The sequence below is a fragment of the Lonchura striata genome, chromosome 1 (assembly GCF_046129695.1).
Source record: "Lonchura striata isolate bLonStr1 chromosome 1, bLonStr1.mat, whole genome shotgun sequence".
NCBI classification, from domain to species: Eukaryota; Metazoa; Chordata; class Aves; order Passeriformes; family Estrildidae; genus Lonchura; species Lonchura striata.
In genome coordinates this window covers 15,192,851-15,216,807 of record NC_134603.1, presented here as the reverse complement: position 1 = coordinate 15,216,807, position 23,957 = coordinate 15,192,851, and the positions used below count along the sequence as shown (strand labels likewise).

The 23,957-nt window shown below is 37.2% G+C and overlaps 1 protein-coding gene across 2 annotated transcripts in view; it reads right to left on the bottom strand.

Moving 5' to 3' along the window:
• Positions 1 to 337: 337 nt before the first annotated feature.
• EIF3H (eukaryotic translation initiation factor 3 subunit H) overlaps positions 338 to 23,957 on the bottom strand; it is an 84,910-nt gene continuing 61,290 nt past the window's right edge. For both annotated transcript variants that reach the window (XM_021546491.3, XM_021546492.3), the window contains 6 exons: positions 17,151 to 17,318; positions 15,628 to 15,727; positions 14,073 to 14,222; positions 5,906 to 6,026; positions 2,601 to 2,733; positions 338 to 600 (listed from right to left, as the gene is read on the bottom strand). In XM_021546491.3, coding sequence (XP_021402166.1) covers positions 503 to 600; positions 2,601 to 2,733; positions 5,906 to 6,026; positions 14,073 to 14,222; positions 15,628 to 15,727; positions 17,151 to 17,318 — 770 coding nt within the window. In that variant the 3' untranslated portion in view covers positions 338 to 502. The remainder of the gene's footprint in view (positions 601 to 2,600; positions 2,734 to 5,905; positions 6,027 to 14,072; positions 14,223 to 15,627; positions 15,728 to 17,150; positions 17,319 to 23,957) is intronic.

Sequence of the window (23,957 nt, the reverse complement as noted above, 5' to 3'; positions counted from 1 at the left end):
ATGTTCTGAATGTGAAGTCTAAGAAACATTTGTTATACAGAAGGACCATTGCACCAGACTGTCCAAAAAGATTAAAATAAAAATGAGCAACTGCCCCAAGTGCCTACAACATTGGAGTTGTAACTTCTCAACCAAAACTGGGAAATCTTAAATTTCTTCTCTAAGTCAGTTATACCGAACATTTGTAATATTTGTTTTTATTTCTGACTCCAAGTTAAATAAAACCTGTATTATTTGCTATGACTAAACATGAATAACTGCCAAACATTTATAAAACATGAGTGACCACAGAAAATTCCAGTTCAATTTGGCCAACAAGTAAGAAAATACTAAAATATCAGTAAAATGGGCCTTTATTTTTCTATTAGAAGAGAATTCTACATAAACCAAGCTGACTCTGTTTTACAAGACTTTCCTCCCAATATAATAAAGTTTCAAGATGATCATGAACATTGTAAAGTTGTAAATCACTCTTCTTGTTGAAGGCTTCAGCAAGGTTTCTTCAGTTGTTGTAATCTTGGAGCGCTTGAGCCATGAAAAGCTTGCCCAGGTTCTGTGCATTGAACTCCTTAATATTCTGGCAATAGGTATTAATTTGACCTGTCAAAAGGAAAGAGTAAACCCTTGTCAGTTTTGAAATTCAGAAAGACACCCCAGAACACAGTTTTTCAAAAGCAAAATGTGTGTAAATCATTGAGGATTTATAGAAAAGCCACTAACTCTGCTCATCTATTCAACACTTAGGAATTTTACATTTTCAGGATGCCCAAATATATTTGGAAAGAAGAAGAAACTAAATTAGTAGAACAGGTAAATTCGTATGCTCAAAACCCCCTTAATTTTCCAGCAATACTACATATGATTTCTGAAAATACATATGACAATAAAAAGAATAAGCAACTCTTGCTGCTGAACTGAAAGCTCAATCACATTAATTCTACAATTTAGCTGCTTCTAAAAATTCTACAAGACTAAATTTCAGTTCTGTTCTTATGCATATGCTTTCTCTATTAAAATATTTGAAAGAAGTATTTTTCAGCAGCACAATGAACATTGTGCCATTCCTCTCGGACATTCTGCTAGCCTTTTTTCCTACCTAACATTTAACTTTATTTCAAAAATCATCAGGGTATGAAGATTTGTCAGCGCTTGACAAATCAAATGTGCCCATCAAAACATTATACTCTTACAGCTACAAGTTATTTCCCTTGTTAGCTACAAATAGCAAAACCTGAAGCCAGTTTAATCAAAATTAAGTCTGTTTAGAAGGCAAATAAACTCTCAATTTAATGCTCTATTCGAAAAGTTTTTCAATGCCTCAGAGACAAATAGCTAAGTTTTATTCTTTATCCACAAACTTTACTTCATCAAAGTTGAAGTGGATGCTTTCAATTCTTCCCCTGACTATGATAAACGAACAAAGAAAGAAAGTGCTTTGGCTGTCTTTTCCTTTAAGTATAATAGTTTTCAATTCCTTCTCTCATAAGGGGTGATTCATCCGAAGCTTTCACTTTCATAAAACACACGTCTACACATATACACTCTTCAGTTGCATTTATAAGCCCTGCTAGAGCTGAATATTTAAATACTTTAATGCTGTTAGGATTCAGTAACTGCTACAAACTATAAAAACAATAGGGTTTTCTAAAAGCTTCTGTAAGGAGTGATAAATCAAGAATATTCTTTCTTCTAAACACAATATTATCACTGTGAAACTATTAAATATTAAAATAATAATCTCTTGGTCACATCAAAATTCAGGTAATTCAAATCCACTTTTTCTTTAACGTCAAAGCACTCTTTGATGTACAGTACACTACCAGGATTTTGAATTTTCTCTCAGTAGAAAACAAGGTGGTAGCTATCTGGACCAAAAAGCCTGATACAATTAAACAATTTGCTTTCTCATGACATTTTCCAGACTTATTTTACTTAGCAGGGAACCAAGGTTGCCTGCTCTCTGTTGACACTGTGAGGTCCCAGGTATTTTTACCCTTTCAGGAAGCACAAGACAGGCACTGACAGTGGCTATGCCTGCAGCCCACCAGTGAACTGAAGGAACTGGGAGGTGATAGCTCTATCTATGCTTTGTTCCCAGTTATATTTTTTCTCTCCTGGCAGTGCAAGAATATGGGGATAGTTTCCCTAAATCTCTGGCCATAAAAAACAAGTAAATATCTCCATTCTACTTGAAATTAAAAGCAAAACCTTCTCAGTTGCTGCAACAACCCGTTCAAACCTAGAAATATCAATAACCTGGGACTGCTCTGAATCAGAAGCTCAAGCCCAAAGAACTTATTCCTGAGTCTTATCTGTACAGATCCTGGATTTCTGGAGCTGAAGGAGGAGCTGGGGCATGAGTGAAGGGGTCAGCTACACCCATCCATGCAGAAAGTCTTCCCTGTAGAGCATTTCTCTTATTTAAAATCTCAAATTTACAATATCAAGGATAGGATCTGCAATGCTACCAAGCCAAAACATCACCACATAATGGCAAAGGTAATGAAAACTTAAAATGCTTTCATAGAATACAAATGCACTTTTCCCCAAACAGATATTCTTATGTTAAAAGGTAATTTGAAAGCACTGCTAAACATTACCTGCAATAAGGAGTGACTCCATTCTTGGAGGTGGTTGTGGTGGTTTGAAAAGCTTATTGATGTCCTCCTCAGGAAGAGGGGGCTCTCCTCGGCTTTGACGCTGTATATTTTCTTGCTGACGTCTCTGCTGATACTGAAAATAAAACAACAGCATCAAAATGCAGCAGGATTTACAAAGCTGTAAAACAAAATTTATTTTCAGATGTTTTCAACAAACCAGCAAGGGTGTTTTAAAAATTACATTATTTAATGCAATTCAGGTTACTACAAACAATAAAATGCAATTCACAATTTACTGTGAATTCACTGGCAACAAGGCATTTCCCACCCCACACACTGGCACCTTAAAAAGGTGAGATAATGGAGATTCATATAGTACTGAGGTAGTGGGGTTAGCTTCTAAAATTTTTCAGAGATAAACACTGTATCTGATGGAAAGAATACAGCATGGTTGAGAAAGGCCTCTACTGCCTCATGCAATAGAGAAAAGCAAGGGTGGAATATGTAGGTATGAGAATCCACCATCTCAGATAGTTGCACAAATCAAAAACTCTCCATTTTATGCAAGTTAAAGGTCAAAACAATATTAATGTTAAAGGGGAAGAGAACTTGATTAAATAAGGTATTTTAAGCCAAAAAATATTAACTCCAAACTGAGAACAAAGTGGTGGCTGAAACCAAGCACAATAGTTCATTTCTCCAGTAATATGCTAGAACAGCAGCTTGTAAAAGTTTTTCTGATATATATATATCTATAAGGAAAAAATTATTTTCTGTACTTCTCTTTGCCACAGAGATTACTCAAACTTTATAAAAATTAAGACAAACGTTTCTGCAGCTATCAGATAAACATTTGTTCTTGCAAAGCTCATAAATTCAGGAACTATGTGAGATTTCATACTGTATGTGGCAGTGAGGCTTTAGTTACAAAGTTTTTCCTCAAAGTCACACATTCAACATAACAAAAAAGTATTTAAGGAGACGAAGAGTACAGAGTGTTTTCTCTTGCTTACTTAAATGTATTTGTGATCCATTGAGTTTGAAAACAGTTCTTACTTGGTGGCACAATCAAATGAAGTAATTTTTTTTCCAGTAGTAGTGACAAATACATGTTTTTGGACAATGTTAAAAATAAAATCTTAAATGCCCATATTTGTATGTGAATTGCATGCAGTTTCTTCTTTCTTTGCATTACCCCATTCACTTCTCAGCAGTCTGCCTATTATTCTTTATTGAAATGGCTTGCTCTTAATCACAATTGCTCCATTTTAGAAATGAAGTTACGACCACTAAATATGCTGCAATGAGCCACTACTAAAGCAGCTATAGTTAGTAAAGAAATTAAGTGAGACACCATGGAACGTACTTTGCTCTGCTTTTCAAAACAAATAGATCCCCTTGTTGTTAACAAAAACCTTTGAAGCAGATGTCATCTTTCTATTCAAATTAGGCAATAAGGGAAAAAAAAATCTGAAGATACCATGCATGAAGCTTCCATGTCCTTGGGAATTCCATGGCCACTGATCATGTGCTGCTTCCCTAAAATATTCCCTGTTCAAGCTACACTTTACTTATGTGAAAAATTGTAGCTTTGATTTTAAAACAGTCAGTGATTAAGTCTTTTTAATAATCATTTTGTGTGGCAATAAATGCAACCTTTTATCTTAAAAGTGATCTGCCATTCTCAGTTGGCCAATATTGAATCTTGTCATATCTCTGTGTGCCAGATAAAAGAGCTCAAATTTATTCTTCATGCAGGAATCTCTTGAGTAAGCAAGTAACTTGTTAACTTATCACATTATGTGAATTCTGTTCATCAAAATCTTCTCTCCAGAGTTTCAAATAATTCTCATAGTGCTTTTTTCCCATTTATCACCATCCTCCTACAGTCAGAGCATTGTTATATCTGTGCAGAAAGAGCAAAGAAAGTAATACTGTCTTCAAACACCAGAATAGTTAAGGTTGGAAGGGGCCTCTGGAGGTCACCTTGTCCAACCCTTCTGCTCAAGCAGGGTCACCTAGTGCTGCTCTTCATACTCAAGATTCTGTAATCAATGGACTTTAATTCTAATTCGCTAATGCTCTGGATTTTAAAGAGGCCCTTTGGCACCAGGAATTGAAAGTCAGCATCACCCAATCAGCATCACTATTCATTGATACTAAACATAACTCAAATGTCCTTTTCAATCAGAGAACAGTCCAGCTTCTTCACAGTCCACTGGACTGTGTCTCTTTATTTCTAGATGCATGACCACATGTGATGGTACTAAGACACAGTTTGGTTTGAAGCAAAACTTGTAGTTTCATGCCTTTCATTTACTGAATGTATAATTCCTGTGTCCATGGTATATTTGTAAATTATTTTGGTTTATCCTAAATCACTAATAAACATGTAAAATAGCAAAGAAAGCTAAATCCATACCATATACCACTAGAAGTGAATTCATTTGGTAACTGCTGAATGAACAACCCGTTTTATAAATCTTCTTGTACTGTGTTTGTGTGGCAAGATTTTAGTAGCAGGGGGACTACAGGGGTGGATTTTGTGAAAAGCTGCCAGAAGCTGCCCACATGTCCAAAATGGCCAACAGCATCTGGCTTTGAGATGGACCCACCACTGGCCAAGGCCAAGGCCAAGAGTGACAGTACCTCTGGGATAAAACATTTCAGTGGGGGCGCGGTGCCGGGGGGAAGGGAAATATGCCAGCTAAGAGAAAGGAATGAGAGTATGTGAGAGAAACACCCTGCAGACACCAAGGTCAGTGAGGAAGGAGATTCCTCTGCAGCCTGTGGTACACAACATGGTGAAGCAGCTGTGCCCTTGCAGCCCATGGAGCAGGGGAGGAATGTGAGGGGACCTATCTCTGAGGAGGAAGGAGCAGCAGAGATGTTATGATGAACTGAGGAGGAAGGAGAGAATGTTGGGACTGAAGTTCAACCCAAAAAGTAGGGATGGGTGAAGGGAAGGTGTTTTAAGATTTGGGGTTCATTTCTCATCATCCTACTGTTTTGATTGGTAATAAATTAAATTAATTACCTGTTTTGCCTGAGATAGTAATTGATGAGTGATCTCTCTCTGCCCTTAGATCAACCCAAGAGACTTCCACATTTTTTCTCCCATGCCCAGCTGAGGAGAGGAGTGATAAATTTGCTTTCTGGCTCATTTGGCACCCACCACACTGCTTAACAGGTGTATTTTTGAAAGATCTTGCTTAGATCCCAATTCATCTGTCTTGGGTAACACAACCTATACTGTATTTTGTGTGAAAAAAATGCTCTCATTTAGGTTTCTCCATGCTACTAACCTGATGTTTCTGCTGCTGCTGCTTGCTTACGTTCCTCAGATAGGTATTGTATTTAACAATGTCTTGGCTCATCTCATCCACTCTGTCCATCAGCAGCTGCAGACTCTTCCCAAGATGATTACTGAAATAGGAAAAAACATTCATGAAAGATTGAATTTATTACTAAAAAAAAAAAAAAAAATTAAAATTAAAAATTCATTCTGTCTCTTGACCAGTATTTCTGCACAAATGGCACCATTTGCAAAATTTTAAGTTCCTGACTATCTTTGCTCATATATTTATTTGATGATACTTTACAGGGCATGTCCTTCTCTAGTATCTTTGCCTCACTGCATATACCAAGTTTAAGTGTTTCAGTCTTTCCAGGAACCTCCCACTAATGAAAAAACAATGCCTTGCATGAATTTACAGTTATTAGAGATGCAGGTCATACATCTAAAATAAAAAATCTGATGCTTTTGTGACATGCAACCCAAGCAACATTCCAGATGTGCTCAAAGTATTTGGTTTCAAATTACTTTTTAAAATTCACTACCTGAAGTTGGCGTTGCACAAATTTTTAATTATCCCTCTGTTAAATATTATTCTGAGTAAGAACAGTTAAGTATTCTTCAGAACTCCACCTCGTTAACCATGCCTTTAAGTTCAGCAGACGTGGTTTGATCCTAGCTGTTGAGAGGGAGTCTGTGTCCTGTCCAGCCAGCTCCACATTCCATACCATAGGCAACATGGAAGCTGCAGCAGGCTGGGTGTGTCCAGTTCCAGTTATGCGATCTACTGCCTTGGCCAGACAAATGCAGTCTGTGAAACAACTTTTATTGTTACCATTTTTAGCAATGGATTCAGTATTTTACAGGAATGTTCAACTTAAGGTATACCTTCCAAATCAAAGTTTTGGAAGTTTTTAGTTTGGTGCCCATGGAGACATCCTCCTAAATCGTGTTTACAGGGTAGAGCAGTAAAAGGACACTTTCTGCTCTCTAGTGATCCCTTTGATCAGAAGCTGTTTTTCTGGCTCTGTTGTCCTACTTGGCTGAAGACTAACAACTCAAAAGCTAAATTCCATCTTTCTCTTCCTCAACTGAAATCTACCAATAATCATGAGTTTCTTTCCAATTTAAAATCTGGTGCACTTCAATGTCAGAATCACACTCTTCAATCACTGTTTCACCATGTTATCTGAGATTCTCTCTTCTTTCATAATGCTTTCCTACCATCCTACAGTCTATGGACTGAAGAAGCTCTAACTGGAAGACATAGGCACAAAGTCAAAAGAGAACCACACATGCAATACTGTGCACATCCCTCTCTAAGTGTAAATTATTTCCAGAATCCATAGAACTCATAGCTGGAAACAGAAGCTGATCATGCACTTAGGAATACCTGCAGAGACTAGAGCTGGAGACACCCTTATCTCTGAGAGCAAGGACAGCTGTTTCACTCACTGAGTTGCTCACTGAACAAAGGTCTGCATCAGGAACTTCAGACCACAATTTATTTACAAGCCAGAGTGTAAAATTGCACTTGCATACAGAGGCAGATGGTGTGGCGGATTTCAGCTCCACAACAGCAAGAAAGGCGCCACTATAATAATTATTTTTAAACTTCTTGGGTTGTTTTTTTTTGGTTGAACATTTCAAGCACATGATATTTAGAACTGTGGAATATTGCCATGGCCAGGAGCGTGCATGTTTTCAGTTTTTTATAGAGTTTATATTGTATGGAGTTACTGTTAGAACTGGATATTATCAGAAAGGCCTGTATAGGTACACACTAATACCCTTGTAAGGTATGTGCAAAACAGAAATACATAATTATTTTACAGATAGTGTCTACATGAAATATAGTGGTTACAAAGAATGATTTTATGTGAATCTCTTTGGGACCAGCTTAGAACAACAGAGTACAGAAACAGAGAGTTATTGTCAGAAGTTGCAGTAACACAGTGTTTGCTCTCATTGCCAGGGCAACAAAAACCAGATAACTTAAACAGATGTGAACTGAGACACGAAGTGATAAGTACGCTGCAAATACAGGACCAGCTTTTCCCTCAGTTCTCATGTGGCTGATAGCCTTTTTTGCTCCATCTCTTAAAAAACAAGAAAGACAAATAGGAAGCAGTTTTTAAAAATGTATATGTACGATCTCTAAGCAAGTTTTATTCAACTAAAGTTTATTCTGCTGATACTTTGCTCCAGCCCATAACACTCATCATACATTTAATTTGCCCAAAGGGTGCTTTAGGCACCTCCATACATTGTGCATTCCCTACAGCAGATCTCAAAGATCACACTGCCAGGTAACTAAATGCCCACTATGCATCAATACAATTTAAAAAAAAAAAAAAAAAAAAAAAAAAAAAAAAAAAAAAAAAAAGAGTTAAAAAAAAATTTATATATATATATATATATATATATATATATAAAGTAGTAACAGTAAGTGCTCCTTACATCCTTATCTAGACTCACTTCCCTACAGGGCTCTGTAGACAATGCAGAGCTCAGCACTTCCATTTGTTGTTGTTCTGGGGGGATCAGTAATAAAGGAACTGCTATTTCAATGGCTGCATTTCAGTCAGCAGATTCAGCAAAAGAGTCGATTAAATTGAGTTTACATTTAAATGAGTGACTAATGCAGACCAACAGGAACAGACCTATAAAGCAAAACAGCTGGTGCTGAGAAACCAATGGCCATGCTACATGTGTTGGGGGGGGTTCTTATCACTACTTCTGACATGGTCCAGTGATCTGCAAGTAGCTGAGGCACAGTAATTATCCTCCCAAAGCCTCTTTTCAGTTTAGTTTCATCTGAAACAAATCAGGTCTGAGATCACACAGTGGTGATGACCTGAAGGCACTCTTGAGTTGAGCTAGAAGACAGCTCCACCTTAAGAGAGCACCAGGAGACCACCATTCCTCTGGTACAGTGAATCTTCATGGAAGAGAACTATCAGCTTCCATCACAAAGTCCCCCCCTCTCACATGGGGACTGTGTTGTTTTTTGTGAAGAAATATAGATAAGAAAAGGGGGGAAAATTAAAAATCAGAAAAAGTACCTGCCATGTGGATTCTTACACATCTAATGAAGAATAATCTAATGTGAGAACACTCCTTCACCACAACTGTTTCCAAAATCATGGACCTGTAAGGAGTGACCCATAGAAGTTCTGGAAACTTATAATTTGAGATTTATTTGTGTAGATTAGATAGCATAATCAAAAATGCCCCAAAATTACTTACACATACAAACTGCCAAAGGTAAATTGTTAAAGCCTCTTTACATCATAAAACACGCTAGAAGCGATAGCCTGGAAAGCAGTTTCTTGAGCTGTGCATTTTTTCTTTAACAGCCTTATATGTGATGGGATGTAATTGTTTACCCACAGGGGCAGATACAAGACCAGGTCATAGACACATGAGATTCCTTGTTTTACAGAGTCCTTGTTTAACAATTATCAAATACAAGGGTCAATTAATTCTGAGAGTGAAAAGCAGAAAACTGTGATTAGAGTAGCCTAATCTGCAGATAACACTGATGGCCTTTCCTGTCTTGCTCTTCCTGCTAGCTTCCTGTAGTTGGCAGTGATGGAATCCAGCACCCATAGAAGGAAAAAGCAACAACTATACATTAACCAAACTCACAGATCACTCACTGCACGAGGGCATCCTCTTGGGATCCAGATCTGGCTAAGAGACCTGAATGCAAGCTTTCCTCTACCCAAGGGAGTGCTCATACCACTAGTGCCTCCCTTTGCAGATATATTTTAAGGAGAGCAAAGATCCAGCTCATTGAGGCCAGCAAAGGCACTTTAAGAGGTTCCAACATCAGCATCTCCGTGCCTCTCCCTCTCTGCCCACAGGTTACAGCACTCTGAGATGCACAAATTCAGCTGTTTGTGTGGGCACACTTCAAACTCTTTCAGTGAAACAGTCTACTGTAAATGCAAAAACACCCCCTGCTGGGTTTTGGTTTTTTTCTAAGGCGGCAGAGGGGAAAGCTGGAAGGGAGGAGTGGGAGTCTGACTTTTTCCATCAGACTATGCCACAAAAGCTATTTGTACAGCCATATTCTGAAACAGATGAGGAAATAAAAAACTTTGAGGGTGGGAGGGATGTAGAGATGAAATGGGGGTAATGGGGAGAAACAAGACAAGCAGCTGGGACTGGAACCTCAAACTGGCTCCACTTCAGTAGCATTCATAATGGGGAACTACACATGAAGCCCATCTTTACTTTAGCATCTTTAATCAGAAAAGGACTCCAGACACACTTGCTAAATGTCTGAAACACCCAAAATGAAGCTTCAAGTCAGACACTCAAGCTTCAAAGAGAAGCAGCAGTTCCTGTGGCTCCCAGTGCCCATGTGCTGCTCACTAGTTTTGCCTGTGCCCAGGTGCAGCTCCTGGGCTCAGCTGGCACTGCCTGCATCTCCCTGCTCCTCTGAGACCCGAGTCACGGTGCTGCACCAGGCACCCAATTTTGGGCTATAACAATCCTGAAGCTGGAGATGTGCAAAAAAGACAGCCCCCTAAACTTGCCTACAAGTGCCATAATTGGACCCCCTCGCTTTTTTATTTTGCTTGTACCATGGCTAAGGAAGATGAGAACAAGAGACAGCAAGAAGAAGGGTTAGAAAATGCTGTATCTGCTGTTCTTTTTTTCCACTTTCCATCAGCTCCACTGAGGCCCACTCTCAGCCACTGCTTTTTGGGAAAGGTGCCATCCTGTACAGAATTTTCCTCCTGGTGGGAACAGCTTTGGGTGGATTAGAGAACTACTGCTGGGCAAAGCACATCTTTTTCATTAAAAATTTGTAAGGTATGTTCCCACCACTTAGCAGAACTTGTTTACATCTCAGCATTTCAGCCTGTGTTCAACCTGTGCTGTTTAAGAGGATTTTGTTTGAATGAGATATGTAAGTCAAGAGTCTTGAGTTCCATTCTGTCTTTGATGTGTACCTTTGGGCAACACATTTACTCTCTCTTGTGTCAGGTTCCCCCACCTGCAAATTAGAGATTTTCATAATTATCTTAATAATCCGTTAAGCACATTGAGAGTTTTGAATAAGCAGTGCAATGTGTAAAGGTTAATACTGTTTTTAAAAGCCAAAGCAACCCTTCTGTTACTTCTGCAAAAATACTGCATCTGATGTTTGAAAAATATAATTGCCAAGTAGATGTTAGTGCCGTAAATGTTCAGCACATGTTTGCTTCTACTGACGCACACTATTAGAAAAATTGCTTGAGACAAATTGAGATATTATAGAACAACCCTATTATGAAGCTAGACCACAAAAAAGCTTTTTTTAATTTAAACTAGATCATCAATAGAATAAGGAAGAGATGGATGAGAATGAGAAAGTTGGTTGTAATTATTTCCCTGCAGATCTGGAACATTATCTGACAGGATTTTAATTCTTGAGTCTCTATCAAAAGACTGGCAGTACTCCAAGGTCTTCAAGACATTTTGGTCCTTAAGGGTAGCAGGATAACTGTTTGAGTAAAAGGCCTTTACTTGCTATTACTTGCTAACCCTGTGCTACTCTGCCTTCAACCCCTTTGCCTAGAGTACTTGAGTCAATTCACATTTCACAAGAGAAACACAACTTTATGTCCAAAAAAAAGTAAATTACTATATACAATTATCAGAAATGTACTTCAAATGGAGAAAGATACTAAGATGCAAACGAAGTGCCTCAAATAGGTAGAGCTTTAAACTCAGACAAGGTGGGTGGCTGAACATGTGAAAATCTTGATGAAGCAAACTCTCCAGAAGAGAGGAACTATGGGTAAATAATTGTATTGCCAAAATCATTGTTTCAGAGAGTACAGAAGTTCAGGGATGCTCCCAAGGAACCAAAGAAGTCCCCCAAAAGCCCAACAAATCCAACATGCCAAAGAAATAAAACAACAACAAAACACAAACAAAAATAAAAACAAATAAAAATAACAAAAACTTAAAAAAAAAATCCACATACAATCAAACAAAACAAAAAACAAGGCTAAACCCAAAAAGCAGCTTTGAAGTTACTGTCAACAACAGCAAAGTTAAGTGAGGAAGATATACACCAAAATTAAAAGTTGTTATCTGAAATGTTTTAGCCTGAACTGCTGAAAGACAAAAATAAGGAAATATGAAAATAAAACTCCAGAATAGTGCAGGTTGGAACTCCCTACTTGAGGTAATAGATGCTTTGACAGAGCAACCTTCGTAGCTGAATTCAAGTAAAAACTAGCTAAATATTTCAGCAGGCAGTACAAGTCACCTAACCTTGAATAAACAAGCATTAAAATGCTTTAATTTGCCACCTGCTTTGCCAGTTATACCAATATAAGATATCATTGAATGCAACCTGCCTGGTAACTAAAAGCAGCTATCAAATATTAAACAAAGGACACATACAAAAACTTTCAAACAACCCACTGCACTTTCTCCTTCAAACCAAATTAAGCACCTTAAGTTCCTCAAAGAGACCAGGTGAACTTCAAAAATCTGCCAGGAAAGTCTGTTTTTTGTTTTGGGCTGGTAATTCTCTTGTTCACCTCTCATTCCCTTTACTGATATGAAGACCAACACAAAAGCCTGTCTTGCACCAGACATTTAACATCAGAACGGAAAGTAATTTGTACAATTCTTAACTTTTATCTTGAGTCAGGACAGTGGCACAGAACAGTTACTACATAAGACCTAAAGCTGTGATCTGTTCAAATTACTTTCCATTTCCAGAACTGTATTGTGTCACTAGCAGCATCCCTTACTAAATCTAGGGTGCCAGGTAGTCTCAGCCCTTTTTACAGGAGGAAATCCAAAGGATCAACCAAGGGCAAGGCTGCCAGGCCACCTGGAAACTTTCTGTATCCTCAGCATGGTCCTCATTTTCACCACAAAGTGATGGAGCTCACAAGGAATCAAATCATTGTCATATCCTACATCCAGTGCTCACCCTCTCCTCAAATGGGAAAAACTTTGTGATCTTTGACCATGGAAAGAAAATTACTTACAGAACACCTGCAGAGTCAAGCACACTGAGTATCTCAGAAAGGATTCTTCACTTCATTAATTCCAATGTGCAAAGTAACAACTTTACTGGACAGAATTACTGACTAAGTATTACTTGTGGCATTTGTAAATACCCCAGCAGAATTCAAGCCTATACCCATTCTCTCGATCACTTTCTCTAGAAGCTCTCAAATCCCTCTAAACATCCACATAAGCTCAAGTAGAGAAAGTGGAAAATTTCTGCTAACTTAGGCAACATAGGGACCACTAGAAATACACATCCATTAACTTCAGCCTTACATGACAGGGGAGGGAAGGGGAGCAGGAGAAAAAAGGAAAAAGAAAAAAAGCCACTAGGATCAGAATCTTGGCAGACAATAGCTTGATGCCAAAGTGAAGTGTTTTACCTCAAAAACCTATTAATGAATACAGCCTAGCTTCTAAATGCAACAAGATACTGCATTAGTTTGCCTATCTAGCTATTTTGGTCACAACAATAATAATACAACTGTATTGTGTCGTGTAAGATTTAAATACTGTTAAATTTTTGACAATACTGCTAGAAGTCATGCCTACTTTGTTATAAAAAGTGTATTTTCAGGGCAAAGTGCTGCAAGAATAAAAAGTTACTCCTAGACAACGTTATGAGAAGACCATTTTGGAAACGCTTAAAAAACAATTTCCAACATCATGAATGCTGTCTGTCATGACAATCAGTGGCATTTTTGCCAGTTTCTCAGAGCCTTTATTATTTTATTTTCAAATTCATCCTGCTACCAAAGAAAAGGAAATGCATTTTCTTTTTAATTAAAATAATTTATGCAATTACTAACAGAATATTTAACAAAACATATTTTTAATAGATCTATTTGGCTGAATTTTTCTGAGTGCCCGTATTTTCTTGTAAAAACACACTCTTCTGAAACATTTATACATTTCAAGCACTGCAACTATATGAGGATTAGAGACTGAATTTAATCCTTGAATCTAATGCTACAGTTTTACCATGCAGTTTTTTCCTTCAGCAAAAGAACATGAAGGGTTATTGCCATTAAAAGTCAAGGCAAAGCTTCCATGGACTGTAATGAGACTGGGATTTCACCCAAGGTTTTAAACTGTGGTTTGGGAAAGCGAATAAAAGTACATCTATTATTGTAACAAGTACTTACCTGCTAGCCAGACTGAGCAACTCATGTCTATCAGCTACTGCGGATTTCTTTTCCAGTTCCCACAACATCACATTGATCAGGTATGAATTCTTAATTACAATAGGCACTTCTTCAAACATGTTTTCATATGCAATATTTGCTTTTTTCAAGCTGTGGAAAAAGTTATGGAATATTTACTAATATAAACATTATCTCTCTTAATCTTAATCTTTGTTGAATTGTTGCCCCAACAAACAACAGTTTTGTAAAAATTCTTCATTTTCATAGTTCCACAATTAAACAAGAGTCAAGTTTTGTTAAGAAAGCATTTGCATGGCAAAACCTCACGTTTACAAAGACTAGGAAAAGCTGCTGTAGGAAAAATTCTCAGAAGACAAGCAGCCGCCTTGCTTTTTAATAGATTACCTATGCAAAAAAGCCTCCAGCGAGATTGTACTGACAGGATTAACTCTGCCCCTTCCAAAACATTTTACTGATTTTCCTGCCATCAGTGTTTCTTGAGCAGAACTAAACAGTTAGTCACCACATGATGCTGAAATACCTTTAAATAGCATAACTACTACAAGGAAGAACAATTTTCCCAATAACTGATAAGTAAAAATTTTACTGACCAAAAAAGTAGATTCACAAAATATTGTATGTTTTAGAATAATTCAATTCTGTGGTGAACATTAAAACGTACATTTTTAGTGTGTATTTTTTTACAATACACACATAAAAAACTATTGTTGTTGCCTTATAATAAAGTAAATAAAGTCACAGTAATACTTTACATTAAAATGCATATAAAAGTATGATTTAGAAGTTTCTAAGGAAATAGAGCCTTAACTTCTTTAGATTCATACTAGATTTTGGAATAAAACCTTTTGCTTTTTGCCTCCAATCCCCCTTTTTTTTTTTTGACTGATCACAGATTTGTTTGCTCATAATTACAGTTTAAGACACCAAGCAATGAAATGAATACATTTTTCCTCAACGAAGTGATTTTAACAAGTTGTTTGATCTTTTGCTATGGAACACCAATCAGTTGGAGTCAAAGGATGCTAAGGCCTGCATCTGTAACAAGTAGCTAATCTTTTGAAACAGAGTAATTATCCGACTTTACTCCAGAAAATGGTGTCCACATGGGGAGTTAATTTGGAACAAACACATTGGGACAGCTATTCCAGAATACCTGTTCCATTTTAATTCTGGGGGAAAAAAGAGCTTAAAGATAGATCATCTATTTCCCTTCCCCATTTTTTTTTTTTTTATTTTTCTGTTTTCGGCTCTCTTCCCACATACAGCTATCTACATTGTGGTCCTCACAGCATGCCCTCTTGACTAGCCCCAACCCAGTTTGGGTGCCCCACTTCTGGAAATGCCCAGCCAGCCTTTCAGACCCCCTCAGCCCACTGTGCTACTGCACAACTGTCACAGCCCATAGAGGCGCGTTTTCCCCAGCACACACCGTTACATGAGAGTTTAGAATACAGTGTTCCATAATCCCAGGTACCCTTCTGCATCCCAGTAACTCAGCAAGCCCTGTGAGAAAACATTATTTGAATTTACTTACGCTTCTGGAGAGAAGTCTTTTTCCTTGCAAACTTCCATCAATTTGGGAGTCAGCCTATATGCCTTCAGTGACAAAGACCCTTGGGCAGTCTTAATGGGATCTATTATTAAAAATGAAGGAAGCCTATTACTACCTAACCGAGACTGCCTTTTTCTTTTTAAATATCTGAATGACATAAACAGGAGGGAAATTACTAAGTTGTCCTAGGTAAAAAAAAAATTAAGACAACAAACACAGGAAAGACACTATATCAGAGGCAGTCCTACTGCACTGTATGTGAAATGCAACCAACAACCCCATTAAAGGTCTAATTCACATTTATTTTTTTATATGAATTATCCACAGAACTTATGTAAGAGTGACCTCATTTAAATAAAGATTCTTCCTTCCAGTCATTCTGCAATAAATTAAAATATTCATTAAATATCATTTTATATGAAAATAAAGTAATTTTAGAGTAGCAATAACCTAATTCAGATCAAGCTGCCATGCTGCTTTGTGCATGACAATGTAACTGGTATATACAAAGATCTGTTTTGCCTTGACATATTCTGCCGAATTTAGGGGGAAATTTTCTAAACAAACTGTTACATTCCTTGGACAAAGAAGCTTAACACTTGCAGCATGATAACAGCTGAAGCATGCCAACACAAGAATAAAAGCTGTGTTAACATTCATGTTGTCTGAAACTTAACACAGTAAAACTTTTAGCAATTGGTGATAAAATGAAAACCAAAATAGACTGAAACAAGTGGAAAATTCATCAAGGTCTGATGATGCAATGTTTCCAGCCAATATAAGTATACTTTAACAACTTGTTCTTTACTGTAATCCAATTGTTAACATACTGAAACAATTTTGGGGCAGCTCATAAGATTGATCGTATTCATTAGTATTTTTTCTGACAGATACTCAGGACGTTACATTTACTTCTCAGCTGGAAACTATATGCAAGTCTGCCAGATATGGCAAACTGTGAGTGTTTGGGGAGGGGGAGGCTATAAAGCTGTTAAATTGCCTACGGTTCTGATACAGCACAGAACATCTGGTCTGGAGAGCTTGAGGAAACACCATTAAATAGGCAGAAAAGAAAAAAATCTTTGTGCTAAGAAACAGTCCAGGTTTTGTATGCTTCTGTCAGAGGTATTAAAAAAACTTGGCAATTCGTGTGATGATTGGTCAGTCACGTACAGAGCCAGACACGCTAGCAAGCGGGGTTTGTTAGACATCTGGTCGGGTTCCACCAGCCCCTTCCATGAGGGAGGGGAGATGAAGGAATAAAAATGAAGCAGCTACTCCAGCATTCCAAAACGTACACATCAGGGCTCTGATAGCAAGAAAAATAAACAGAAAGAAGGAAACCCTGTCTAGACTTAGCTGCTGCTGAGGCTGCCGTAGACACAGGGTTGGTATTTACTCGAAAAGGCCTGCCAGGCTACTCTTACAGGCAAAAGACAGAATACAAAAATAGTAGTAATAATATTAAGAGGGGAAAAGAGTAATAAAGGAAACCTCATACTAACCGTAAATGAGAACTACAGACTCCTCAATTGCATGCTGGTAACTGAACTGGGAGTCCAGGAGGGCACGGGTGACAAAAGAGCCATAGTATGTGGACTGGTACCAGCCAACGTGAAGATGATCAATGTTTACATGGCGCAGGCTTCGCATCATTTCCATCTGGTATTGGACTGGAATAAATAAAAAGCATGTTAAAAAAGTAAACTTACACAATCAGTACTATTTAAAGAGAAAGCTTGATATTAAATGAGTATGCTGTATTTTATTTTCATTTTTGCAACTGCCTAGAAATTTCTTTACTCACTGGACTGTCTTCATTAAATTCCAAAGTTTCCTCAGAGAATGAGAGTAAGACCAGCCTGAGTAAGCAGACCTTTTTCAGCTGCAGTTAATTGCAAAAGTGATCAACAAACTGTTACACGTCATTTACAGTGTGCATTACCTTCTGCATTCATAAAAAAAAAAAATCTGATACTGGGTTTCATTAAGCAATAACATTTTACCATTTAGTAACAAAGACTTATTGTGATTTAAGTTGCAATACTGTCTGGAATTAGGTAACTTTTGGAATCAAAAGGAGAATTATTTAATGAATATATGGAAGAGATTATAAACTGTGTCTTTTCCACAACATAAAACTACATTTTCAGTATTGAAGCTTGGGAAACCAGCTATAGCTGTTAAGATAGTTTTGATTGCATTTTATTTCCAATTTTCAGCACTGTTTCTTCTTTTTAGGTGTATATAAATGCAAAGGATGCATGCATGTATATATTATTGTTTTTAATATATATATATATATCTAAATACAGCAAGTTACCTAAAACAGTAGAGAACATATTTTTTTCTATTTTTCACACCAGCAGCTGTAAAGTTTCATTGTACCAACACAAAAATTCTATTTCTATTAAATGCTTCATTTAAACAGATCACCTTCATGGAACAGAGTTCTGTTGAGGAATATTTAACATAATCCCATCAAACAGAAAAAGACACTTTATCACTTATCAGACCTCTTAAATAGACAAACACTGTGCCTGCTGGTTAAATTTCAGGAAAGAGAAATCAGTGTGATTATCAGATGAACCAATATTCGGAGCCAACTCATAGGAAATCAACTGCAACAACACTACACAATCCTTAAGTTCCGTCTGCAGCTGCAAAAATTACAAAGATAACACACGCACACATACCCCATGTGTTCATTTTTGGTAATTTTTTTCAAGGCTTCTCCTTGTACCGATGCAAATATGATATCCATTATAAAAGACAGAAACACAAATTAATTACCCATAGAATGTGCTACATTCTCAGACCCCACTTCATATCCTTTCAAAAGGGGGGAAAAAAATCCAAACATATTTAAAGATATGAGGAGACATTCTTCAAGACTGGACAGATAATTTTCCAACTTATCACTCACCCTTGCAGCACAAACTACATTCTGCAGTCTTCTTCAATTGCCTTTTCATTAAATTGCCATATCTGACTGACTTTGTACTAAAGTAACTACACACTTACAGAAACCCTTGCAGACTTCTATCAGTATATGCTGATGATTGCATTCTATACCCTAGTATCTTAATAGAAATTACTTAAAATTTGTGTTTCATCCAGGGCCATGATGAATGAATCCTGAATCCCATTCAGGATAATACAGCATCCTGAAACTAATACAGCAAAACCACCCAGGCTTTGTTCTGAAATGCCCTAACACAGACAGTGAATGGGAGACCTGGCTTGATGTGAGTGTCTCTAAACCAAGGCAAATCTGGAGGTGCCTCTACACTCTTCAGGGCAGCCTGCACAATTGATCAAACAGATATTTCCAAGTCAGAACGAAAACCTTTCCCCTTGCCAAACCTAAGCAAGCTCATTGTACTATTTCCAGAAACAGAGGCCAGGCTGAATGAAGCTACTTACCCAGAGCCTAATGCTTTTGCATCTCAGTGTTTAGCTCAAAAGCAAAGATCTGTTTGTCAAAGAGGCTCAGTCCTTAAACTTTAAAAGATTTTGTGGATTTTTTGGAGGTGAAAATGGTAAGTTTCTAAATTTTATGATTAAAACAAGAACACAGATCTCCTCTAAAACAAACTAAAGACCTCTCAAGTAAACATGATTTTGAATTGAAAAAGTAATAATATCCAGTTATTAAATGTAGCTAGAATAAACTCTCTTGGTCAAAACAAGCTTTTCAAAGATATATCTGTGTAGAAAGCAAGAATGACTTGTTTTTCACATGACTTGCTACAACATGCTAAAAAAATGAAATTATAGTTAGATCCTTTGTAGCCAAATGAAATCATTAAGAAGAAAAACTAGAAAGGATTTTCAAAAGCAGTTGAAACAGATAAAGGATTTTGTGATAATTAAATTAAATTTAATTAAATGTGGATTTTTAGATAGCTGAGTTAGATTTCTTGCAGTGGCAATTCTCTTGTGATGGTGGACACACTCAAAGTAGAGGTGGTCATGTAACGATGGGAAAAAGATACTTAGACATAGATTCCTATGAAATCATGTGGCTGATACATCCAGATAATTTCCACCTTGAGAAGTGTCATATCCAAGAGCAGGAAAATATCCAGATCTTTTACAAACTTGAATGAAGGCATATCATGCTCCAAAAAAATGTTCTTCTGAGAGCTAACTGGTAACCAAGTTCCAGGACAAGTTCTTTTCTTAAACACAGTACACCCAGCAACATGTAAGAGATGTAAAACGATGCAAGAGATACTATCCAGAAGAAAAAGAACACACTGAAAACCATCCAGATTTCATGTCAGCAATTTCTCCTCTCATGACTGTTAGCAGTCAGATGATAATGAAGGCAATAGTGGAAAAAATGTCAAAAAACCAATAAAGCATCAATAGCTAACATCTTTGCCTTGGGAAAACAACTGCAGAAATTAAAACATGATGCAGTCCCCACCAGGGAGAAATGGAAACTCTTTTAACCAAACATATATATTTTATAACATGTATTAGTAGCTAGATAGCTCCAAAAAGCTGCCAACTTGCACAAATGGATAACAGCCCCCAAGCTGCTTTTGTTGATACCTTTACCACTGTTTCTTTACATTGTTTGCCCAATCTACAGAACATCATCTTTTTACCTAGCAGCTTAGCAAAGACTGGGCAAGAGCTCCCTCTCTCCTTCTATTTATTACTCAATCTGCTAGCATTTGGGACAGTTGTGAACTTTTTCTAGTGAATTCACTGTTTCGTGTCACAGTTGCTCCAAAGCCACTCTGCAAAGCTGACACTGAAAGAGCCACTTGGTCTAAGAGTGCCCAGAACTGAGGTGAGCAAAGAAAAGGGCAGGGGAACAGCCAGACCAGGATGCTGCCTCCTTCTCCCTCACATTTAGACAGTGTACCTACATTTTAAAACAAACTATTTGTTCAGGGATATCTTTATGATGAAGAAAGCCAACAGCCACACCTGCACTTCCCAGCGGTGCTGCCTGCACTGAGAACATGCAAACTCTGTCTCCTGAGCACCTGAGATTCTTAGATTTTTAAAAGATTCTCTCTTTTCTTAATATTAAAAAACACCACCTCCTTCCCCTAAAATGGCAATTTTTTGTTAGTTTGCAAACAAATAGGCAGGGGGAGAGAATTAAGGAAGCTAGAAAGCATTACTATAATCTGGCTAAAGCAAACAATGTGCAAAACTATACAATATGGGGTTTTGCTCGAAAATTATTGACTTGTGTGGATTTGTATTACCAAAATGCCTTGACTGACAAATCTTGACAGTAAACCTTATTACAGTAGTTTGCTTTAATAAACACTGTAGAAGATTTTTTTTAAATAACAGAATAGCATAAAGACATTTTCCTTTTGTAGAAAGTACTGCCAATATTAGAAAATTTATCTAGGCTTTAACATATAGGACATATATACCCTACCTTACCAACAAAAAACACCCTCAAAAAAAACCAAACCAAACCAAACCAAACAGAAAAAAACACAACCAAAGGAAAAAATACATATTATATAAGATACAAGACAAAGAATTGAACCCTGGTGTAATGGCCCATTCAACACTGGGACAATTCAGCCATGTTTTCTATACTTTAAAATATCTGGTCAGTAATTCCAATATTTGAAAACCTAATTTCAGAACAGGTCAAATCAGCTGAAGCATTGAAAAAAATCCCATCATTACTCTAAAATGCAAACAAATCTAAAACCCTAAAGTTCAAAAACAACTAGCAAATTATGTAAGTTTACTTATTACTGAATTGTTTCTTTACAAAGAAACATTCATTAGAATTCACCTCTTGTGGGATCACATATGCACATTGCTGAAATTCAGTCCTTAAATAGTTACTGTTATCATCAGAGGAGATGCATTTCAGCCTGGCCACATTCAGACTATCAGTAACTATTGTGACAAGTGAAACCCATGTGATCAATAGTGGCCTGGAGGCAATATACTTGATGACACCTCACCGGCTCAAGACCTTAATTTCTTAAGTTGATACACCTTAAGAAATTTGATTTTAAGAGCAGCAATCCACCTGCCTCCTAAAAAGGCATGCCCCATTGGAATGGAAGGACTCTGTAGCAGTGTTAGGTGCCACAGACTGACTGGTTTTATGCTGCTCATCACCAAGCTTGCTGCAGTGGACCTTGTGCAGAAGAAGTAACAACCAACTCTAAGCTACAAACCACTAACATCTGTGTAGCCTTTGGTCTGCCACTCACAACTCAGTGTTTGCCTCAACCCACGTCTCCCAAATTTGTCCTTTAACTGTGCTCAAAGAGCAGAAGTTGCATGTGCCTTCAGGAGGGCAGGTCACTGGTTCAAGAACAAAGTGGATCTTTACTGCTCCCTCACCTACAGCCTCCTCACAAAGATACTCTCAAGAAGAGTGAATCTGAGGATAAATATTGTTTCCTCAAAAAATGCTGAGCACCCAGAAGACAGACAAAATAAAACTACCTAAAATTTACACAAAACTAGGCATACTGTCCAAGGGACATAAAAGTGCATCATAAGAGACAGCATCTAGTTTCTGTGCTAACACTTCTCTGAATTTAACTAGTAACATGAACATAGCAAATTTAATCTGGTCAAAATATACTGAAAAACAACCAAAATATTCCTTTTACAGGACCACTATTAATGTGGGTAGTATTTTTAATGCAATAATTTATCTGTTTTGAAGTGCTACCATGTGGTAGCATGCGTACTGAACAAGTGCTATACACTTTGCAGGACAAAAAAATTTGGGTTTTTCTATACATATTAACTTTGCCAAACCACATGTATGCTTCAGACAGTATCTTCAATGACTAAACCAAGCTAACAGATGCTAGTTCAAGGAACCAGCATATGCATTTGAAAAAGAAGAAAAATTGATTTATTTAATTTAGCACAGAAAATTATGAAGACAACAGATTAATTTGTTTCCCTCCACACACACAATCTCAATTAATTGTCTAAAAAACTATGAATCACAGTAACTGCATCTATTGATATCAATTCCAATTGTGAAGATACAAAAAAAGGAATGCCACAACCAACTTGCTATGGTTAAAAAATACAACTAAAAAGAATAAGAGAAATAAGAATTCAGAATTGATTCCAGCAAAGGCAATATTTCATCTGAAAAAGCCTTTAGATACTGTTGAATATATTTTTCAGTCCAAAATGTGCACCACATATGCATACAAATATTTACAGATTTTTATCTACATCCAACCACCTCACACATACACACTTCTCCCAAGACAAATGCACAAGCTCAGTAACTCAACAATTCTCCTATTCATGGAGAAAAAAATTAAAAGTAAATATTGCCTTCCTCAATAATATTAATTTCCTCCTCTGAAATATCAAGTCAGAGTTACAAAACAGTGCTCTATTTTATGCACTTTTACTATATAGGACTGAAAGCACCTGACCTCTTCTAAACTTGGAACCTAAGCAGACCAGGATCTGTAGGTAGCTGGATGGGGAAGAAAATCACATGAAAATACGCAAAAGTCCAAGAGTCATAGTTGTAAGAGCACAAAACAAAAAAGCAAGTCAAAAGACTTGATTCAACCACATTTTAATTGCTAAATTGAAGAATGAAAAAAAAAAAAAAAGGGTAGAACATACCTGGCCAAATCAGAGAATCACTATCACTAGGCTGGAAGAAACCTTCAAGATCACCAAGTCCAACCCAGTCCTAACACCTCAATGAAACCATGGCACTGAGTCCCACATCCAGTCTTTTTTTAAACACATCCAGGAATGGTGACTCCACCACCTCACTGGGCAGACCATTTCAGTACTTTATCATCCTTTCTGTAAAAAACTTTTTCCCAATATCCAACCTAAACTTCCCTTGGCACAGCTTAAGACTCATTCTGTAAGTTGCTGCCTGGAGAAAAGAGACCAACCCCCCAAATACAGTCACCTTTCAGGGAGTTGTAGAGAGTGATAAGGTCACCTCTGAGCCTCCTTTTCTCCAGGCTGAACACCGCCAGCTCCCTCAGTTGCTCCTCACAGGGCTTGTGTTCCAAGCTTCTCACCAGTCTTTTTTTTTTTTTTTTTTTTTTTTTTTTTTTTTTTTTTTTTTTTTTTAAAGGAATTTTGTGTTCTAATGAGTTAGCAACAGAGGAAGAAAAACCGAACACTCACAAATCTGCATTTTTTGTACAGGCTATGAGATAAACTGGCTACAAATCTTTAGGATTCCCCTCCACCTATGCCACCAACACTACTGCTCTAGTAAGAGCCAACCTCTTCTGAGTGAATGCTCATTACAGCAACTGAGGCTTTGCTAGTACCTTCATGTTTTTCCAAAA